The sequence below is a fragment of the Thamnophis elegans genome, chromosome 8 (assembly GCF_009769535.1).
Source record: "Thamnophis elegans isolate rThaEle1 chromosome 8, rThaEle1.pri, whole genome shotgun sequence".
Classification (NCBI taxonomy): domain Eukaryota; kingdom Metazoa; phylum Chordata; class Lepidosauria; order Squamata; family Colubridae; genus Thamnophis; species Thamnophis elegans.
Genome location: NC_045548.1, coordinates 66,583,222 through 66,600,563, shown reverse-complemented (window position 1 = coordinate 66,600,563; position 17,342 = coordinate 66,583,222). Strand labels below are relative to the sequence as shown.

Genomic DNA, 17,342 nt, shown 5'->3' with positions numbered 1-17,342 from the left:
TCTTCCTCTTCCCCTCCTCCTTCCCCCTCCGGCTGCCCTGGCCTTCTTTCGCAAAGCTGCTATATCTGGGGTGACCATTAGAGGGCAGCAGAGCGCCGAAGTCCTCTCACTGCTGCCCTGTAGCGGGCATTCAAAAATGTGCTGCCTATTGTTTGCTCCTCGTAGTAGCCCTTGCTCCACCCCTGGCTTGCCTATCAAAACCCAGCCGAGGTAACCAGATTCCCCTCCCTCGTTGCCTCGTCGCCCTGGCTCCAGGGATCCCCAGGATGATCTAGACCTGGGCAGAATCCGCAAGCTTTGCCCACCCGCAGTCCTGCCATTGGATTTTTTTCTCCCGAGGCGGTGGAAAAACGTGGGAACGGCTTGTTGAGAGGGCGGGGGAGGCGGAAATCTTGCCTCCCTCCCTCCCTCCCATCCGTTCAGTCCGGGGTTGTTTCTTACCGATGCAATTAATTCCTCTACGGAGGAGAAACTTTATTTTCTCCCTTCATACTTAAACCCTTTTTTCCCTTTTTAACTAAGAAACTAAGAAAGACGTCGCCTCAGCAGAGTTTTCCTCTTGATGAGGCGATTTTCTGCCCGCCTTTCCATGCGCCTCGTTAGCGCAGTAGGCAGCGCGTCAGTCTCATAATCTGAAGGTCGTGAGTTCGAGCCTCACACGGGGCAAAGCAACTTTTTCGCCCCGATCAAGAAAATAAAAACAAAAAAAAACTCCATTCATTGGACCTTAGGTAATAAGGGGACCCCTGAGGGCCATCCAAACGACTTGATTTTTCGGGAGCAAACGCCTAAGGCTGCTTCCGGGAGGACGGCAAGGAGAGCAAAGACTCTAAAGTGCTCAGAAATGACTTTGCCTCTTCCAATGCTTACAACTTAATCTGTACTTATTAAGTATATTTCTTATACATTTACTTCTGGGCGCAGGTGCATTTATACCAAAATTTACTTTTGTAAAAAAATAATAATACTGGCATTTATTTTAGGGACCAGCATTTGGATCTGCTGCAACTTAAGATTGCTTTTCCTTCAAAAAAGGGCAGCTTGTGATTTTCAGCCAAAGGGCCAGTTTTTTTAAAAGCGTCCCTGTCTTTTATCACAGCAGTATTTGGATCTTTTTAGATACAGGATCCTCTTTTATTCAAAAAGTACACTCAGAAATCCTTTGGCTGATCTTAAGAGGAAACCCACCCCACTAATCAATGAATTAAAGCTGTGATTTTTCAAATCTCAGCAATGTTAAGATAGGTGTACTTCAACTCCCGTTGGTTGACTGGGGCATTCTGGGAGTTGAAGTCCATACGTTTAACAGAGTTGGAAGGGACCTTATAGGTCATCTAGTCCAACCCCCTCTCTCCCGCTCAAGTAGGAAACCCTACACCATTTCTGACAAATGGCCGTCCATCTTCAAAGCTTGCTGCTTGAATTCCCAAAGAACACCCACACTTTTTGTGACAGCTATTCTGTGGTGCTAATTTTTGACACTGTGCATGAAAATCTTCCCTCTGGCCATCTGTGATATTGTGCGAATCATCAAAATAGGATTCAGGAACCAAGCTAAGCACATGGTACACTTCTGAGGTTTCTGGAGAACGTACCTTGTCACTAGGCCCGCAATTAAGATTAACAGTATTAACAGAGTTGGAAGGGACCTTGTAGGTCATCTAGTCCACCCCACCCCCGGCCAAGCAGGAGACCCTACACCATTTCTGACAAATGGCAATCCAGTCTCTTCTTGAAAGCTTCCCGTGATGAAGCTCCCACAACTTCTGAAGGCAACTTCTGTTCCATGGCTTGATTGTTCTGTCAGAAAAATCCTGGCTTCTGGGATTGACAAATGGCAGCCGTTCCAGGTATGAATGACACTGGAAGCAAGATGCCATATTTTTTTACTTTGAACATTTATCTATTCATCATTAATCTTTAGCATTATTTTCTTACAAATATATAGAATACAGTTTGTGTCACTTTCTTGCCACCCCATACCTCCATTTTATTTTGCAACAACTTTGCTCCTTCTATCTTCTCAACCTCCCTTCTCTGCCTTCTTCTTTCCTCTTCTACTTCCTCCTTTCTTCTTCCCCTATCTTTCCCCCCTCCTCCTTTCTCCTCCTCCTTATCCTCTCTCCTACTCTTAATTCCCCTGCTTTTCTTCCTCTGCTTTACCCTTTCTTCCTTTCCCTCCTCAACCTTCCTCCTTTCTGTTGTTGCCCTTTCTTATTTACTTTCTCTGGATGGGTTCCCGGGGTGGCATTTCAGCAATCCCAACTTTATATTTTCGTACAAAATAATTTTCTCTGTTACAATTTATTTCTAATAATAATTCCACTTGTATCATTTTTTAACTTGTATACTTGCATTTTAATACTTTCCTATACCCAGATGCCTCTTAGGGGATATTCACTGTGTGCCTGCAACCCACACTGGTGACCAGAATCACAGCACAATCAGATTTACTAGACAAACCCTTTCACAATGCTGTGATTTGCAGTTGTGACAGCCCTAGGAATGGCTGCCTAGCTTTCTCTTGGTCAAACAGCTCTTCCTTTGGGAATTTTCTAATAGGATACAGCAACCAGAATGGATTCCCACCAGGGAATCGGTCAACCTTGTGGGCCTCTGAAGCTAAGTAGGGTCAGGCTGGGCTAGCAGTTCTGTTGGAGACCAATGTACAGGTGGTAGTTTCACAGTGAGGCTGGGGGGGAAAAAACCCATCGTAGAGGGAAACAGTAGATTTCTTCTGGGTTAAAGCCAGGGTTAATGACCTGAATGTTTTAATTTTTTTCTGGGATCAGTGGGATGATTGCAACTGGTGAGGTTCAGGCTGACACTAGAAGCCTCGTCTAAGGTTGGTTATTGGAATGGATTTCAGACACTGGGCTCGTACTATCATATGTGGTGAACCTGCGCAGAAGCAAAAAAAATATTGGACTAAAATACATACGTGGCTGGAAAAGATGATACAACAATGTTTTGCTGGGGATTTTACCAGAAAATTATAGTAAAGAAAATGTATATTTGATTATTCATGTTATGACGGCAGCAAGGATTGTATTTGAACAAAATTGGAAAAGTGAAGAGATCCCTACAGAGGACAATGCAATTAGGAAAATATTATAATGTGCAGAAATGAAGATATTGACACCGGCTATCAAAGAGAGAGAACAAACCGATTATGATACAATTTGGGAATCTTTTTACCGGTGGTTAGAGAATAGACATAAGAATTAATAGTAAAAGAAGTTATCTAAAGTGTAGAAAATGTATTAATAGTCAATATAACTCATAGAGTTAAATAACTTACAATGGGATTGTTATACTGTAATATTAGATACTTAAAAGTATTGGAAATTAAGCTAAAATGAGATTAAATAATGAGTAAGATTGTATATTTTAATGTTGGCACAAAATGTTTGTACCCAGACGACACACTGGTTAATGGAAAATGGATTGTTTTTTATAAAAATAAAATAAAATATTTTAAAAAATGCACAAGGGCAAACGCACCAAACTATTGTCTCCTAGAGAGGCTGAAATCAAGTCTGTTTCCAAACTCAGGTAGATATACAACAGGTATGCCTATATGCAGCAAATTTTCCCCAATGCATCACTCTCCAAATATTAGTCTTAGCATTTCCTCAGCTAAACTTCCTTTGCCAAATCACATCTCCAAAATCCAATGGATCCTTTTGTATTAAGCGTTCTGGATTTGGACAGGACTTAGTTTTATTATTATTTTTTAAAAAAAGCTTTGAATCAGCTGCCAGAAGGCAGAAAGACCAAAAGATCAACAGAAGTAAAAGAAAAATATTGAAGGAACACCCCCCACCTCTACCCCCAGAAGTCATTGCTTTTTCTGCTCTTACCCACCAACAATTTCTGCGATCCTGAAGATAGGTTGCAACTGTTTATTTAAAACATATTTAAAATACTGGCTAAAAGTTTAAAAGGTCCAATCTTTGTTCAAAGGTTTTATTTTTATATACAAAAATAATTCTAAAAGGTAATTTTGAAAACATGATGCAAAATCAATCTCTTCTTCATGAAATCTCATTGAACAAGTCCATGGAGAGCTGGATCAGGGCCTCTGCAGCTCTCGCTCACTGAGCCTCTAGGGGTAAACTTGCCTTTCCCCCGAGCGTGAGTCATGAGCTTCTTTCTGAGTTGTCTCACTTCAGCCATTATTTCCCGTTCTTTCGATTCCAGTTCCTGCCGTCCTCGGTCTAAAGAGACTTGAAAAGTGAAAAGAGACCTTTAAAAAAAATGATTAGCATCACAAGCTCAGTGACTATATCCGAGGTGGCGCAGTGGTTAAATGCAGCACTGCAGGCTACTTCAGCTGACTGCAGTTCAGCAGTTCAGCTGTTCAAATCTCACCGGCTCAGGGTTGACTCAGCCTTCCATCCTTCCGAGGTGGGTAAAATGAGGACCCGGATTGTTGTTGGGGGCGATACGCTGACTCTGTAAACCGCTTAGAGAGGGCTGAAAGCCCTATGAAGCGGTATATAAGTCTAACTATTGCTTGCTATCTTTGAAGATCCAAGAAGCAGCCAGCTGTTTTATTCTGAGGGGACAAATGTCCCTAGGGATTCTATAGGCAATCCCTATCAGGGTTCTCGGGACATGGTGGTTCAGTGACTAAGACGCTGAGCTTGTCGATCGGAAAGGTCAGCGGTTTGAATCCCTAGTGCCACGTAACGGGATAAACTCCCGTTACGTGTCCCAGCTTCTGCCAACCTAGCAGTTTGAAAAAAAATGCAAGTAGAAAAAGGGTATGTTGGGGGTCTCATCTATTATGGATGTACATCTGGTGGGATCATGAAAAAGGGTCTTCTCAGTGGGGTATCCCTTCTCTATGAAACATTATTCCCTCCAAGGTATGCTTGCCCCCTACCTTGTTGCAAAAGGCCCTGAAGATGTGGTTTTCGTCAATGGGCTTGAGACCCCCAAAGGGAAATGAAGTTGATCAGTTGGTTGATTTCATTGTGTGGCTGCTGCCATGGGGGGAAGGGGGGGAGATTTTATGGGTTTTTATTTTTGTGAGTTTTTAATGTTATAAGTCACCTGGAGTTACCTGTGTGTGACGTAGGTGGCCATATCAATTAGTATAATAAATAAATAAAGTGAAAGGAAATAGAACGTAACCATCAAAATGGAATTTGGAAGGTAGAGGAAATATACCGTATTTTTCGGAGTATAAGATGCACCTCCCCCCCACCCCTAAAAGAGCGTGGAAATGTTGGTGTTTTTTATACACCAAATACAACCATTTTTGGCCTCCTGAAGCCCCACCCTTGCATCCCAAACGGAGGCGTTTTTGCATTCCCCCAGCCCCCAGCAACACTCTGCAGGCTTTGGCGGGGTTGAAAAATGGGGCGTTTTTGCCTTCCCCCAGTCCTGCTGAAGCCTGCAGAGTGCTGCTAGGGACTGGGGGTGGGGGGGTGGGGGACAAAACCTTTTTTTCTTACTTACCTCTTCGAAATCTTGGTGCGTCTTATACACCGGTGTGTATTATAATCCGAAAAATATGGTACATTTATTCAGCCCTTCATGGTATTGGACCTGGGTACTTGAGAGACCGCCTGCTGCCAATTACCTCCAATAGACCGATTAGATCCCACAGATTAGGCCTCCTCCGAATTCCATCCGCCGGCCAATGCCGACTGGCGACTACCCGGAGGAGAGCCTTCTCTGTGGCTGCTCCGACCCTCTGGAACGAGCTCCCCATGGAGATTCGAACCCTCACCACCCTCCAGGCCTTCCGCATAGCCCTTAAAACCTGGCTGTTCCGACAGGCCTGGGGCTAAAGAGCTTTTGCCCCCCCTCTCGAATGGTATGGTTGTTGTGTGCTTTTAAATTGTGTATTGTTCTGTTCGTCTTTTTATCCCTTATCTGTACCCCCTTCCCTTGACTTGGATTGTGAGCCGCCCTGAGTTCCCTTCGGGGAAATGCAATAAATTCAATTCAATTCAATTCAGGGCAGGATTTAAAAAAAATGAAAGCACTGTCTGCCCTTCCATTGCTGATTCTGAAGCTTGTGTCACATGTGGCTCTGAAGAGCTGTAGACTTTATAATCCCAATGCATCTGAATGGCACCAGGATGTGGAAAGTGACTGTACCCTGATTTCAATCTTGTCCTTGTTTGTAGAGAATAAGGACAATGACCTCGAAGGAGAATTGAAATTCAAAAGAAGCAGAAATCATGTGGAACAGCCTCAGACAGGCACTTCCCTCATTCACGGGAGTATAAGAAGGGGCGGAAGTACAAGCCCAATCAGATGTTATTAGAGCTCCTCTCAATAAAAAAAAAATAGCTTTAATCTTCTTGAGGAGTTGATTCCTAATTTGTTCTACCTCTTTCCCCCTTCAACAAGCTGTTTGATTGCAAGTACTATTTATGGCTACCAACAACAACAGACGCAAAAGCAGATTATCACACCTAAATATTTTCTCTTTCAAAATCCATGTTTTGTCACTTACAGGGAATGGAGGAGTCTCCCCCAGAGGATTCGTTTAAACAGGTGTTGCTATGTTGCATTTTCTGAGGTTCCTGACGGCATTCTGAACCTTCCTGAGACTTGGAGGTTCTCAGATCCCGCAGCCGCTCTGTAGAAAGTGGAGGCGTTTGAAATATGTTCAGCCAGATAATGTACTTTTGATTTTTAGGTATAGGGTATTCCTTGGGGTGTCTTATAAAACACTTATTTTAAAAAAACCCACAAATTAATTCATAGTATAGTACCTAAATTGCCCCAAAATCTTCTGGAGTAGGCAGCCGTTGTTAAATATTTTAAAAAAGATTCTACTTTGTTTCCCTGAAAATAAGACTGGGTCTTATATTCATTTTTGCCCCAAATGGGGCTTATTTTCTGGTTGGGTCTTGTTTTCTAGGAAATACTGTACTAAATGCATCCGTCTAGTTGACAATCTTAACTGGGTCTTATTTTTGGGGTAGGGCTTATATTATGAGCATCCTGAAAAATCATGCAAGTGTCAGGCCTGCAGCCATCTTTTCTTTTGGATCTTTGGCCTGCCACACTTTCTATTATTCTATTATGCATTTTCTATTGTGGGAAAGTGGGAGGGGGGATAGTAAGGAGTAGAATGTTATGTAGCCAAAACAAAATTCCTTTCTAGAAAGCCAAGGTCATCCTTTGTCGTTGCACCTCTGCACCTGACCGGAACTGGATGGGTGGACCTGCCAGCATGGCAGTGAGAGATTGGACCATGTGATAGACTTGTGGGTATGGGGGCAAGATCTTGAACTTTCAACTAGGTGGGGAAAACTGGGAAGCTTTCAGATTTGGGTGTTTCCAGATGTGCCAACATGGCTCTCTTAATAAATTGGGACTTTAAGCAATACTTTGCCTCGGATTCTGATTTACTTTTGGATGCTATTTAGAACCTTGACAACAAGAGCTTATTTTCCGGTTGGGTCTTATTTGGGGGGGAAACATGGTAATACCACCTCAAGTAGCTATACTGCTTGGCAAGATGTAGTTTTTAAAAAAATGATGGTACCCATTTTTAATGGGTAATGTGAATATGTGAAGAGGTGTACTGCCCTCTCTAAAGCAGCGTTCCGCAATCTTTCTGGGTTGACAGCCCGGGGTGGGGTGGGGGAGGAGGAGATGGTTTTGTGTGAGGGGCAGGCACGCTGCCACCTGCCGCTTACACAACTGGGGTTGAGAGTGGATGCGCGCACCAGCCGACTACTCCCATGGCCCGGTTGTGAATAGCCCACGGCCTGGTAGTGGGCTGTGGCCCACAGGTTGGGGACCCCTGCTCTAAAGTCTTCAAGGGAGTGCTTCTCAACCTTGGCAAGTTTAAGATGGGCGGACCTCAACTCCCAGCAGCCGTAATACACGTCTCATGAACGAAATCATAGAGATTTCTGTAGGCCTGTTCTGCCGTGTACGAACAGCTCCTCCGCTCACCAAAATAGCCATCTCCGTCCTGAAGCTCTGCTGCCAGTTCTATGGCGTCATTCATCTCTTGGTTCAGAAACCGCTTCCTCTTGGCATCCGCAGCAGCGGCAATGTCCTGCTGTGCCGTCAGCTGCTCTTTTTTCCCCATGGTTTCATCCAGCTAAAATGGGATAGAAAAGCAGGACGTTTCCATTAGAAAAGGAGAAAGCAGGAAGAGAGAAGGATTCTCTCCACAATTGATAACTGCTTAAAGTGACGCCAGAAATATGACTGTGTCTCAAGAAAATGGGCACAACTAGTCCTTGCCTTTCAACAGTTCATTTCGTGACCAAGTTCCAACAGTACTGGAAAAAACCTGTCTTATTACAACTGTTGCAATATCCTCAAGGTCCGGTGATCAAAATACGGACGCTTGGCAACTGACTGATATTTATGACAGTGGCAGTGTTCCAAGGTGATGTGATCACCTTTTGAGACCTTCTAACAAGCAAAGCCAATGGGGAAACCAGATTCACTTAACAACCGTGTTATTCATTTAGCAACCGCAGTGATTGACTTAACACAACGTGGCAAGGAAGTTCGTACAAGGGGACAAAATTCAATGCCTTTTCAGTGCTGTTGTAACTTTGAATGGTCACTAAATGAACTACAGGTCCACCTGTAACATCAACAGGCTGCTATCACTAACATCACCAGCACTGATGATGTTCCCTAGTTTGGGTAATAATTAAACGTCTGTAAGAAAATAACTAAGCTCAGAAACCACTAAGGAGCCCCCCTATTTCAGGTTCCCATCCTGCCATGGACAGAAGAGCAGAGGCTAATCTTTAGCAGACTTTTAGCCACTTACCTTTTCGGTCAACTCTTCCTTCATTGCCTCAAGCAGCTTAACTTCCGCCATTCTGGTCTTGTGAAGGAGATTGGCCACCTCTTGGTATCGCTGGTCCCGGTCCATGTCGTCACAGATTCGCTTGTGGAGGAGCTCCATTTGCCAATTCACGTCAATGCTTTCTTGATGGGCTTGGGCCAAAGATTCTTCGAGGACCTTAAGAGGGCACAAATGGTGTCAGAGAGCACCAGAAATGAACCTGTACATCTTCCTTCCAGCAAAGGTCTATGGAGATTCTCAGTTCACCCAGGTCATGGTTGTTCCCAAAGGTGCTTTTTCGAGAGGCAATTGGACTTTCTTTGGTTTTTCTTTGAAGACGTTTCATCACTTCTCATCCAGGAAGCTTCTTCAGTTCTGATTAGATAGTGGGGAATGGAAGGATTCTTCATAGCCACTTCACAAAGGCATGGCACAACATAAGAGAACAAACCCATCAGGACAAGATTCAACAGTCCATCTGCATTTAAAAGGCAAAGGCCACTCTTCTGAAGATAGCCAAGTCTACATTTTGGACAGAGAAGATCGCTGGTTTGAAAGAGGAGTCAAAGCGACCATCTATGTCAAAAATGAACAGCCCGCTCTCAACAGAGGGGGAGATGTCCCGTCATCTATCTCCAGTCTACAACACCGTCCTTTCAGCAGTTCCAAGAAGGCTCCACACCCATTTGCACCACTCAGGTGACCCTGAGGACACACATAAATCTCCGTGGACTCAACAACTGCCTAAAAGGATGCAAATGACCAGTTGTCTGCATCGTTCCATTCCCCACCATCCAGTCAGAACTGAAGAAGCTCCTTGGATGAGAAGCGAAACATCTTCAAAGAAAAACAAAAAATGTCCTGTTGCTTCTTGAAAAAAAACATCTTTGGGATTCCTTCCAACAGGACATCAAGCTTATGAGTTGCCAGTTGTACGATTGTCTTGTGTCTAAAAAATCTGCCTTCCATGATCAAGAAGGGTTAGTTTATTTACAAATTATTTCCGTAGTCTGGTATGGTCTTAAAACAAGTGGGGGATGAATAATTACTGGATATTTTGTGAGACTGAGACAGACAGCAATCATTTTCCCTACGTAGGAGATATTTACAAGAGTCTCTTCAAGATAGTGAGTGAGAAACTACTTTGGATATGCAGGAATTTGATCAGTTAATATATACCTGCTTGAAGGAACTGTAAATAGAGTTTGTGTGCAATGTTTTCCCCATACTCTGAAGCACTTTTTTTTGCTTTTAAATCCAAAGTACCACACAGAGCTACAAGGAGTCTTTACTTAATGGCCGGTTGCTTAGCAACTGTTCAAATTTACGATGGATCTCCCCAGAGCTAATTATGGCCTGGTTTTGGAGTTCTGACAGCGCAAAGCTCACATTTATGGCTGTTTGCAGCATCCCACAGTCATATCACCATGATGGTTGCCAGTTTTTGCCAGTTTCCAGCATTTACTTCAGTTGTCTGGCAAAAAAACATCCACTGAAGAAAATGAGGTTTGTTTAATGACTGCTACAGTCACTTAACGATTAACAACTGCCACAAAACAGATCATAACATTGGGCACAGTTTCATGGTGTCCTGCTTAAAGACCACCTGGGCTTAGGTATGGTCATAAGTTGTGGATTACCTGTACAAGATAATCCTATGCCAATAATGAAAATAATTTATCCTGGAAACCTCCAAAAAGTCCTATGATCTTTTGTACCAATTCAAAGTCTCCCCAGGTGGAGGAAGAAAGCAAACAGCCTTTAATTCCCATTCATCCTGCCTGGCAGGGCCAATGGTCAGTGAATTTAGCAACAGAAGCCCCAAATATCTGGAGTAGGTTCAAGAGTCTTGCATGAGGTCCTCACTTCATGAGCTTTCCGGTTTCCTCCTTGTTCTGCTTCAATCAGCCTCTGAAATAGACGTTCTTCCAGGTCAGCTTTTCTCCGGCTGGCGTCCATCTCCCCTTTGACTTCTTGTGTCACGGCTTCCTGCTCTTTGACAAGTTTCTGGATTTTTTTAAAAAAAGACAGTTGTGGGACAATGAACTCCAAATCAAAATTAAAAAGATACCCCCTCCCCCCCCAAAATGATAGGAGTTTCTCGTAAGGGGAAACCCTGCATGGTGAGATAATTCCATTCATGGTCATTGCTAAATCAGTTTGTCCCAAAGGTGCTATTTTAACAGGCAATTGGACTGCTTTCTCTGTAGCTGCTCTGGCCTTGTGGAACGATCTACCTGCAGAGATCCGGACCCTTCCCACTCTCTCAGCCTTCCGGAAAGCCACTAAAACCTGGCTGTTCCGGCAGGCCTGGGGCTGTTGACCCTAAAATATGGTCCAGCCCCATTTAGAACGGAGTGTATGGTGTGTTGTTTTTTAAATCTATCTTTTCTTTTTCCCTGTATTTTATTTTTGATTTTATTTCTGTATTGTAAGCCGCCCGGAGTCCTACGGGTTGGGCGGCATATAAATGTTATTAAATTCGAAATTTCTGTTTTTTTTTTTTTTTAAAAAGACGTTTCATTTCTCATCTGCAAAGCTTCTTCAGCTCTGGCTTGGATGAGAAGCTAAATGTCTTCAAAGAAAATCCAGAAAGTCCAACTGGCTCTTGAAAAAGCACCTTTGGGACAACCATGACCTGGAGGACTGAGAATCTCCATAAACTAAGTCAGTTTGCTTCCTTCAACCATCTCTTAATGATCAAATATAAATTATACGATTATATAAATATCAGAATATTGATGATTATTTTGGATAACTGGATTACCTTCTCTTTTCCCAACCTACTTTTCGTGAATCAAATCTCAGATACAAACACCATCGTATTAGTCTCTTCCTTTCTTGCATTTGGTCTTATTAAATACACCCTAAGGCTGAGAGAACCAAGTATAGAAATAATGAATTTAATTCCCTTCTCTCCATGAAGCTGGAAATGGCTGACATTTAGTGAATTATGGCAAGCTCAGAGCAACATGGTCCGTCAAAAATGACTACATAGCACCTGTAAATTGCTAAGTTAAAAAAAATTAATAGGGGTATTAATAATGCCTTTGCATATGCTTATATATTAATTATCCAGGTTCAGATATACATCTTGATAGTTAAAAATGTGCAACCAACTCTTACAGATTTTTGTGTTTTTTCATGAGATGTTCTTGCAAAAGAAACATTGTTATTTTGTTTGTTTCTAACACACACTACCGTATTTTTCGGCATATAAGAGGCACCAAGGTTTTGAAGAGGCAAATTAAAAAAAAAGTTTTTGTACTCTGAAGACCTCCCCAAAATGGCCCATTTTTCACGAAAACGGGGCCGTTCCCCCCCCCCAAAAGGCATGAATAGCCTTCAAAAGGCTTGTAGAGTGTTCCTGGGGGCAAATGAGCAAAATAATGGCCTGTTTTTTGCTCATTTCTGCCCTCTCCAGCCCCCAGGAGTTCTCTGAAAGCCTCCTAAAGGTTATGCACGGCCATTTTGGTGAAGGGGGTGGGGTTTCGGGAGGCACAAAATGCTGTATTCAGTGTATAAAACGCACCCAGATTTTCAGCCTCTTTTTTGAGGGAAAAAGGTGCGTCTTATACTCTGAAAAATACAATATTTTCCCTAGAACAACTCTGTGAGATGAGTTGGGCTGAAAGAGAGTTCACCCAGCTGACTTTCATGGCTAAGATGGGACTTGAATGGTCTTCTGCCTTCTAGGCTGGTGCCTTAAGCACTAGACCAAACTTGACTGTTCAAATCCTTTAAAAAAAAAAAAACTTATCTGATGCATGGGTTGTAGTGAACAAGTAGTGCCTGAAGATATTGCTGACCTCTATCTCGTAACATCAATCACACACTTGAGACTTCTGTCACTTTGCAACTTGGGCAAATCTAATCCTAGCAGGGACCCTTCCATACTGATTTGCAAGATTCCAAATCTAATTTTTATCCTAGGCCAATGCAAGCCAAATCTATAAGTTAGAAGGCACTCATAGAACAGGCCTAGATGCCTGGTTATTTGACCTCTGGAAGACCGAACTTCTGGTCACGGACCTGTTCAAAAAGTCGCCGCTGAGTTTCGAGCTCCATCTGCCGCACCTCAACGTCTCGAATGGTAGCTGCTGTTTCTTCTTCTCGCATGGAAGCCTACAGCAAATGCAGAGAGAATATATTTGTGAGGGAGAAAGTGTTTTTTTTCCCAAAAGAATTTTTTTTTATTCTCTTACATGCCATTTTAAGTATACATTCACATAATTGTTATTCTTCTTGACATTTATCGTTCTTATACATTTATTATTTCATTTAATAGGTTATAATGTACAGTTTGGGTTGCTTTATTTACCACCACTTCCTCCTTTTGTAACACCTCCTTGTTTTCCCTTTCTTTTCTCCTTCCCTCCCTTTCTACTTCCTTCCTTCCTCCACTCCTCCTTTCTTCTTCCCTTTCTCTTTCTCCTGATCTTCCTCTTCCCCCTCCTACCCTCTCTCCTTCTCTTTCTCTCCCTTCCATCCTCCCCTCCTTAGATATCTTTCTTCTTTCCCCCATCTTCCTTTCATTCTCTCCTCCTCTCTCCCTTTCTTTTTCTATTATTGTTGGTGTATATTTCAAAACTCAGTTTATGTTTCCTTGGGATGGTATTTCTGCCAACCCAAGTATAATTTAGTATCGTTTCTTATTCCCTTACCTTCGCTAATCTACCCTAGTTATGTTCCCCCCACTTTATATCTCGCTCTTGAATATGTACTTATATATTTAATATTTCTTTTCTGTTTTCCCCTCCTCCCTTTTCCATTTAATAGTGCGTCATCTGAGTACTTTATCTTCTCTCTATTTTCTTTTCTAGCTTGCTTTCTCTAGCCAATTATAAAATCTTCCCCATGTCTTGAAGTACTCTGATTCCTCTTTATCCTTTATTTTCATTGTCAACCTATTCATCTCTACACAATCTAATATCTTTTTTATTATCTCTTCATCTGTTGGTAGCTTATTTAATTTCCAATTTTGGGCAAATACAATTCTCGCTGCTGTAATTACATGTATAATCAAATAAGTGTTAAGAGGGCTCCCCTCAAGTAGTTCTCTGAGCAGATGTTTAACGGTGCAATATTCTGCTTTAGTTTGGCAAGACTTCTGTGTATAGATAAAGAACAAAGGAAACTGCTTAGAAGAACCTCTGTGTGTCTTTCTTGGTCTCTGCAACCAAAAGTCAGCAAGGATTGTTATATCTTTCTCAACTTGAAAGGGTAGAAAAGCATCCCATCCAAGTTTGATTCTTATGGTCAGAAGTGGGTTTGAGAGTCACAGAGAAAGGATTTTTGTGGCTGAATGCCAGCTTGGGTCAAAAAACTGCTCACTTTAGTAGAAAAAGTTGGGGACAAGAGGAAGCCAAATAAAGTAGACAGTCTGCAATTAGAATCTGATGCCACAAACCTGTTGTGGCCCAGCAGGAGCTGTTGGAGCTGCCACCAGACTCAGACAGCGAGGGGCCCTATGAGTCGGCTCTGGAGGATGTGGAGGACCCTGGACAGGGTTCCGTCCGAGCAGGGCGCAGAGAGGCTGGTTGGCCACCAGGAGGCACCTGAGCCTTGGACCAATGGGGAGGAGACAAGGGAGAGTGAGCCGGAAGCCAGTAGTAAGCTGTTCCTGGATGCATGCCATCAAAGAGCGTCAGGAATAATTACGCAATTACAGGAGGTAATTGCACTCAGCTGGTGGTCATTAGGCTCCTCTCCAGACTATAAAAAGCTACTTGTGCACACGCCCCTCTTTGCAGAAGTCAACGCAGGATTGAATGTCGGGGACCTTACTGTGAGCTTGGCAGGCTGGATTGCTGCCAAGCCTTATCTGTGTTTATTGCTGCCTGAGTTTGTCTGAGTTGCTGCCAAGATCCTTATCTATTTGTTATGCTTGGCTTTCAGCCACCGAGGTTTTGGTTTCTTGCTATTAAAGTACATTCTAGTTAAGCTTGTCTCGGCAGTCATTACTGGACGGAGGAGGGGGTCAGAAAACAAACCCCTGAGAAATGTCCTGGTGTATCAGATGAAAATTTTTGTGGACCACCCTTTTCTATCTAGAGTAATCATCAGGAGTTTTGCAAATGATCAGCAAGACAGAAATATAATCACATCCTCCTGCTCGTATTCTCCACTCCGTCTGACATTGGAGATTTGTATCTAGCCACCATGGCAACTAACCTATCAACTAGGAATTTAATTTGCTCCTCTTTTAATGCCAGGCAAATTGGCCATCATTCATTTCAACAAATTTCTTTATGGATGGTGTTAAGTAGGACAAGCTTAATCTGTCCTGAATCTATGCCACTTTCCAGCTTCCTGGAGGACCTAGGGAAAAACTCCTAACATTTTTGAGATCAATTCCAATTTCCCGCAGGCATGGCCAACGATTGGAGCTGTGATCTAATAAACCTGGAAGAGTCCAGGAACAAGGAAATGTGGTTTAGGATTTATTCCTGGGAAGAACGGAGGAAGCCAGTCAAACAAAAATACCAGAACTGCAGATGTGAAGTGGAACAGGTTACCTTTCTTGCAATTTCATCATCGAGTCTTTTAAGCTCCATTTCCCGCTGATCTTGCTGGTATTTTAGAAAGCGCCTCCGTGCGGTTTCCACCAACTGCAGCTCCTTCACTTTCAGTTCTCTCTTAACGGCAGCTAACCTTTAGGGCCAAAAAGAAGAGGGTTTGAGAAAAGCAGGAACACGCGGATGGATGGATACAAACAGGCCAGGTAAAAGTTTGGGCAGCTCATCCTAAGTTAGCTCTGTTGGGACTAGACAAAAGGTTATCGTGAGCCTGCATTCTGTTAGTGGCCAATCAGATTTCTGAGAATGCTAGATAGAAGAAGGAAGACAATAGAGCTCTCTCTTGATTTACATTCTGATTTTGTAAACTGCCTGTCCATTAGGCTTCCAGGTGCAACTCAAGATGCTATTGGTTGTACAAGGCCCTTCATGAGCTGAGGCCAGATTTGAGGGACCGCCTGCCTCCAGTTGTCTCTACACACGCATGAATTCCAGCAGGAAGAGGGCATGCTCTGGGTCCCACTGATTAAAGAATGCCATCCAGCAGTGGACACTTTTAGCCATGGTGCCTGCCTTTTGGAAGCTCCTATCTCATGGAATCAGATAGGATCTGATATTGCTGCCCATTTGTTCAGAGTTAGCAGGGCCCAGTTGTGGCTGTTGGGAGAGATTACCTTTGGTGGGCATTCTTTTGCTCTGATTATGTGCGATTTTGTTTCGTTATTATTTGTACTCTTGTTTTTAAATTTGTTTGCTGCCCAAAACCAAGCTGACAAAATGATATAAATAAAGCCAAATATGAAATAAAATAAATGATCGTGCTCCAGTAAATTATATTTGAGGAGCATTATGTCTTGGTTTTAAAATTGGAGGATGAAGCGTCACGAATCCATATTATGCCAATGTTACTCTGATAGCTAAAAATGCATAGGATCTCGAAGCTCTGGTAATAAACTCAAGGAGGCCTGATATAAAGAAGATCAAACTAATGACAACAAGTACAACAACCAATGAAGCTCAAATTATTCCACTTTGGGCACATAATATGAAGATCCAGCTCTTTGGAAAAATGTTGCAGCTCTGTTGCAGCTCCAACCCTCTGGAACGACCTCCCCATGGAGATCCGGACCCTTACTACCCTCCCGGCCTTCCGCAAAGCCACCAAGTCCTGGCTGCTCCAGCAGGCCGGGGGGCTTGTGAAACATCCAGCCCCACGGAAATTGTGAATGTTTTTTTTAAAGTGTTGTCTTTGTCTATTTATCCCCTTTCCCTTGTCTATTGTGAGCCGCCCGGAGTCCTTCGGGAGTGGGTGGCATACAAGACAAATAAATAAATAAATAAATAAGCGGGGCAGCACATCTTCTGATCGTGGGGACAGTGGGCAACTGGCTGTCAGAATTCAGCATCAGTTTATAAGCACCCCCAGGGTGATCCCTTATAATTTCGAACGCTCCCTGAGTGACTGGTTGTAAGCCTAGGATTATCAGAAACAGGGTTTTTTTCCCCCCTGAACTTCAGCATTCAGTTTTTGGATAACTCCCACTAGGAGCAAAAGATGTAACTCTGAACCTACCTCCGCCTCTGATCCGCTAGTTTTTCATCTTCGGTGAGGAGAATCTTCCTCCTTTGCTCCTCGGCTTCCTGAAGCAGCTCCTGCTTCCGATACCATGTTTCATCTTCTACTCGGTGCTCGATTGCTTTGGCTTCAATTTCATGCAGCAGCTGCCTGCAAGGAAGCATTTAATCGGTGAAGTTCTGCTGTGGGGGTGAAGGAAACGTGTGATCCTCTCTGGGCAATGTTGGTTTCAGCCACTGAATATCTCATGCTTCATCTGATATGTATTTGGGTTACAGGGTCAAAGCCAACTTTCTCCACACTGGAGAACACTGACCGAAGCAATTCAGAGCAAGCAAGGGTGGTGATACTCATTTTCTTTCTGACAATAATCCCACCCCCCCAAAAAAAACACTTTCTTCTCTATCTCCCAAACATCAGGCAGTAGAGAAGAGACAGACTGTTGATTTCCCAA

The 17,342-nt window shown here is 43.1% G+C and overlaps 1 protein-coding gene and 1 non-coding gene across 3 annotated transcripts in view; one reads left to right on the top strand and one right to left on the bottom strand.

Moving 5' to 3' along the window:
• Positions 1-593: 593 nt before the first annotated feature.
• TRNAM-CAU lies at positions 594-666 on the top strand. Its single transcript has one exon. It is a non-coding gene; the product is annotated as a tRNA-Met (tRNA).
• Positions 667-3,953: 3,287 nt separating this feature from the next.
• Positions 3,954-17,342, bottom strand: part of TBC1D31 (TBC1 domain family member 31) — a 31,862-nt gene continuing 18,473 nt past the window's right edge. The window contains exons 15-22 of one of the 2 annotated variants that reach the window (XM_032223362.1): positions 16,886-17,038; positions 15,313-15,448; positions 12,827-12,919; positions 10,661-10,801; positions 8,777-8,971; positions 7,936-8,086; positions 6,479-6,604; positions 3,954-4,229 (exon numbers count right to left, since the gene is read on the bottom strand). In XM_032223362.1, coding sequence (XP_032079253.1) covers positions 4,048-4,229; positions 6,479-6,604; positions 7,936-8,086; positions 8,777-8,971; positions 10,661-10,801; positions 12,827-12,919; positions 15,313-15,448; positions 16,886-17,038 — 1,177 coding nt within the window. In that variant the 3' untranslated portion in view covers positions 3,954-4,047. The remainder of the gene's footprint in view (positions 4,230-6,478; positions 6,605-7,935; positions 8,087-8,776; positions 8,972-10,660; positions 10,802-12,826; positions 12,920-15,312; positions 15,449-16,885; positions 17,039-17,342) is intronic. The other variant, XM_032223363.1, reaches the window with a different exon arrangement.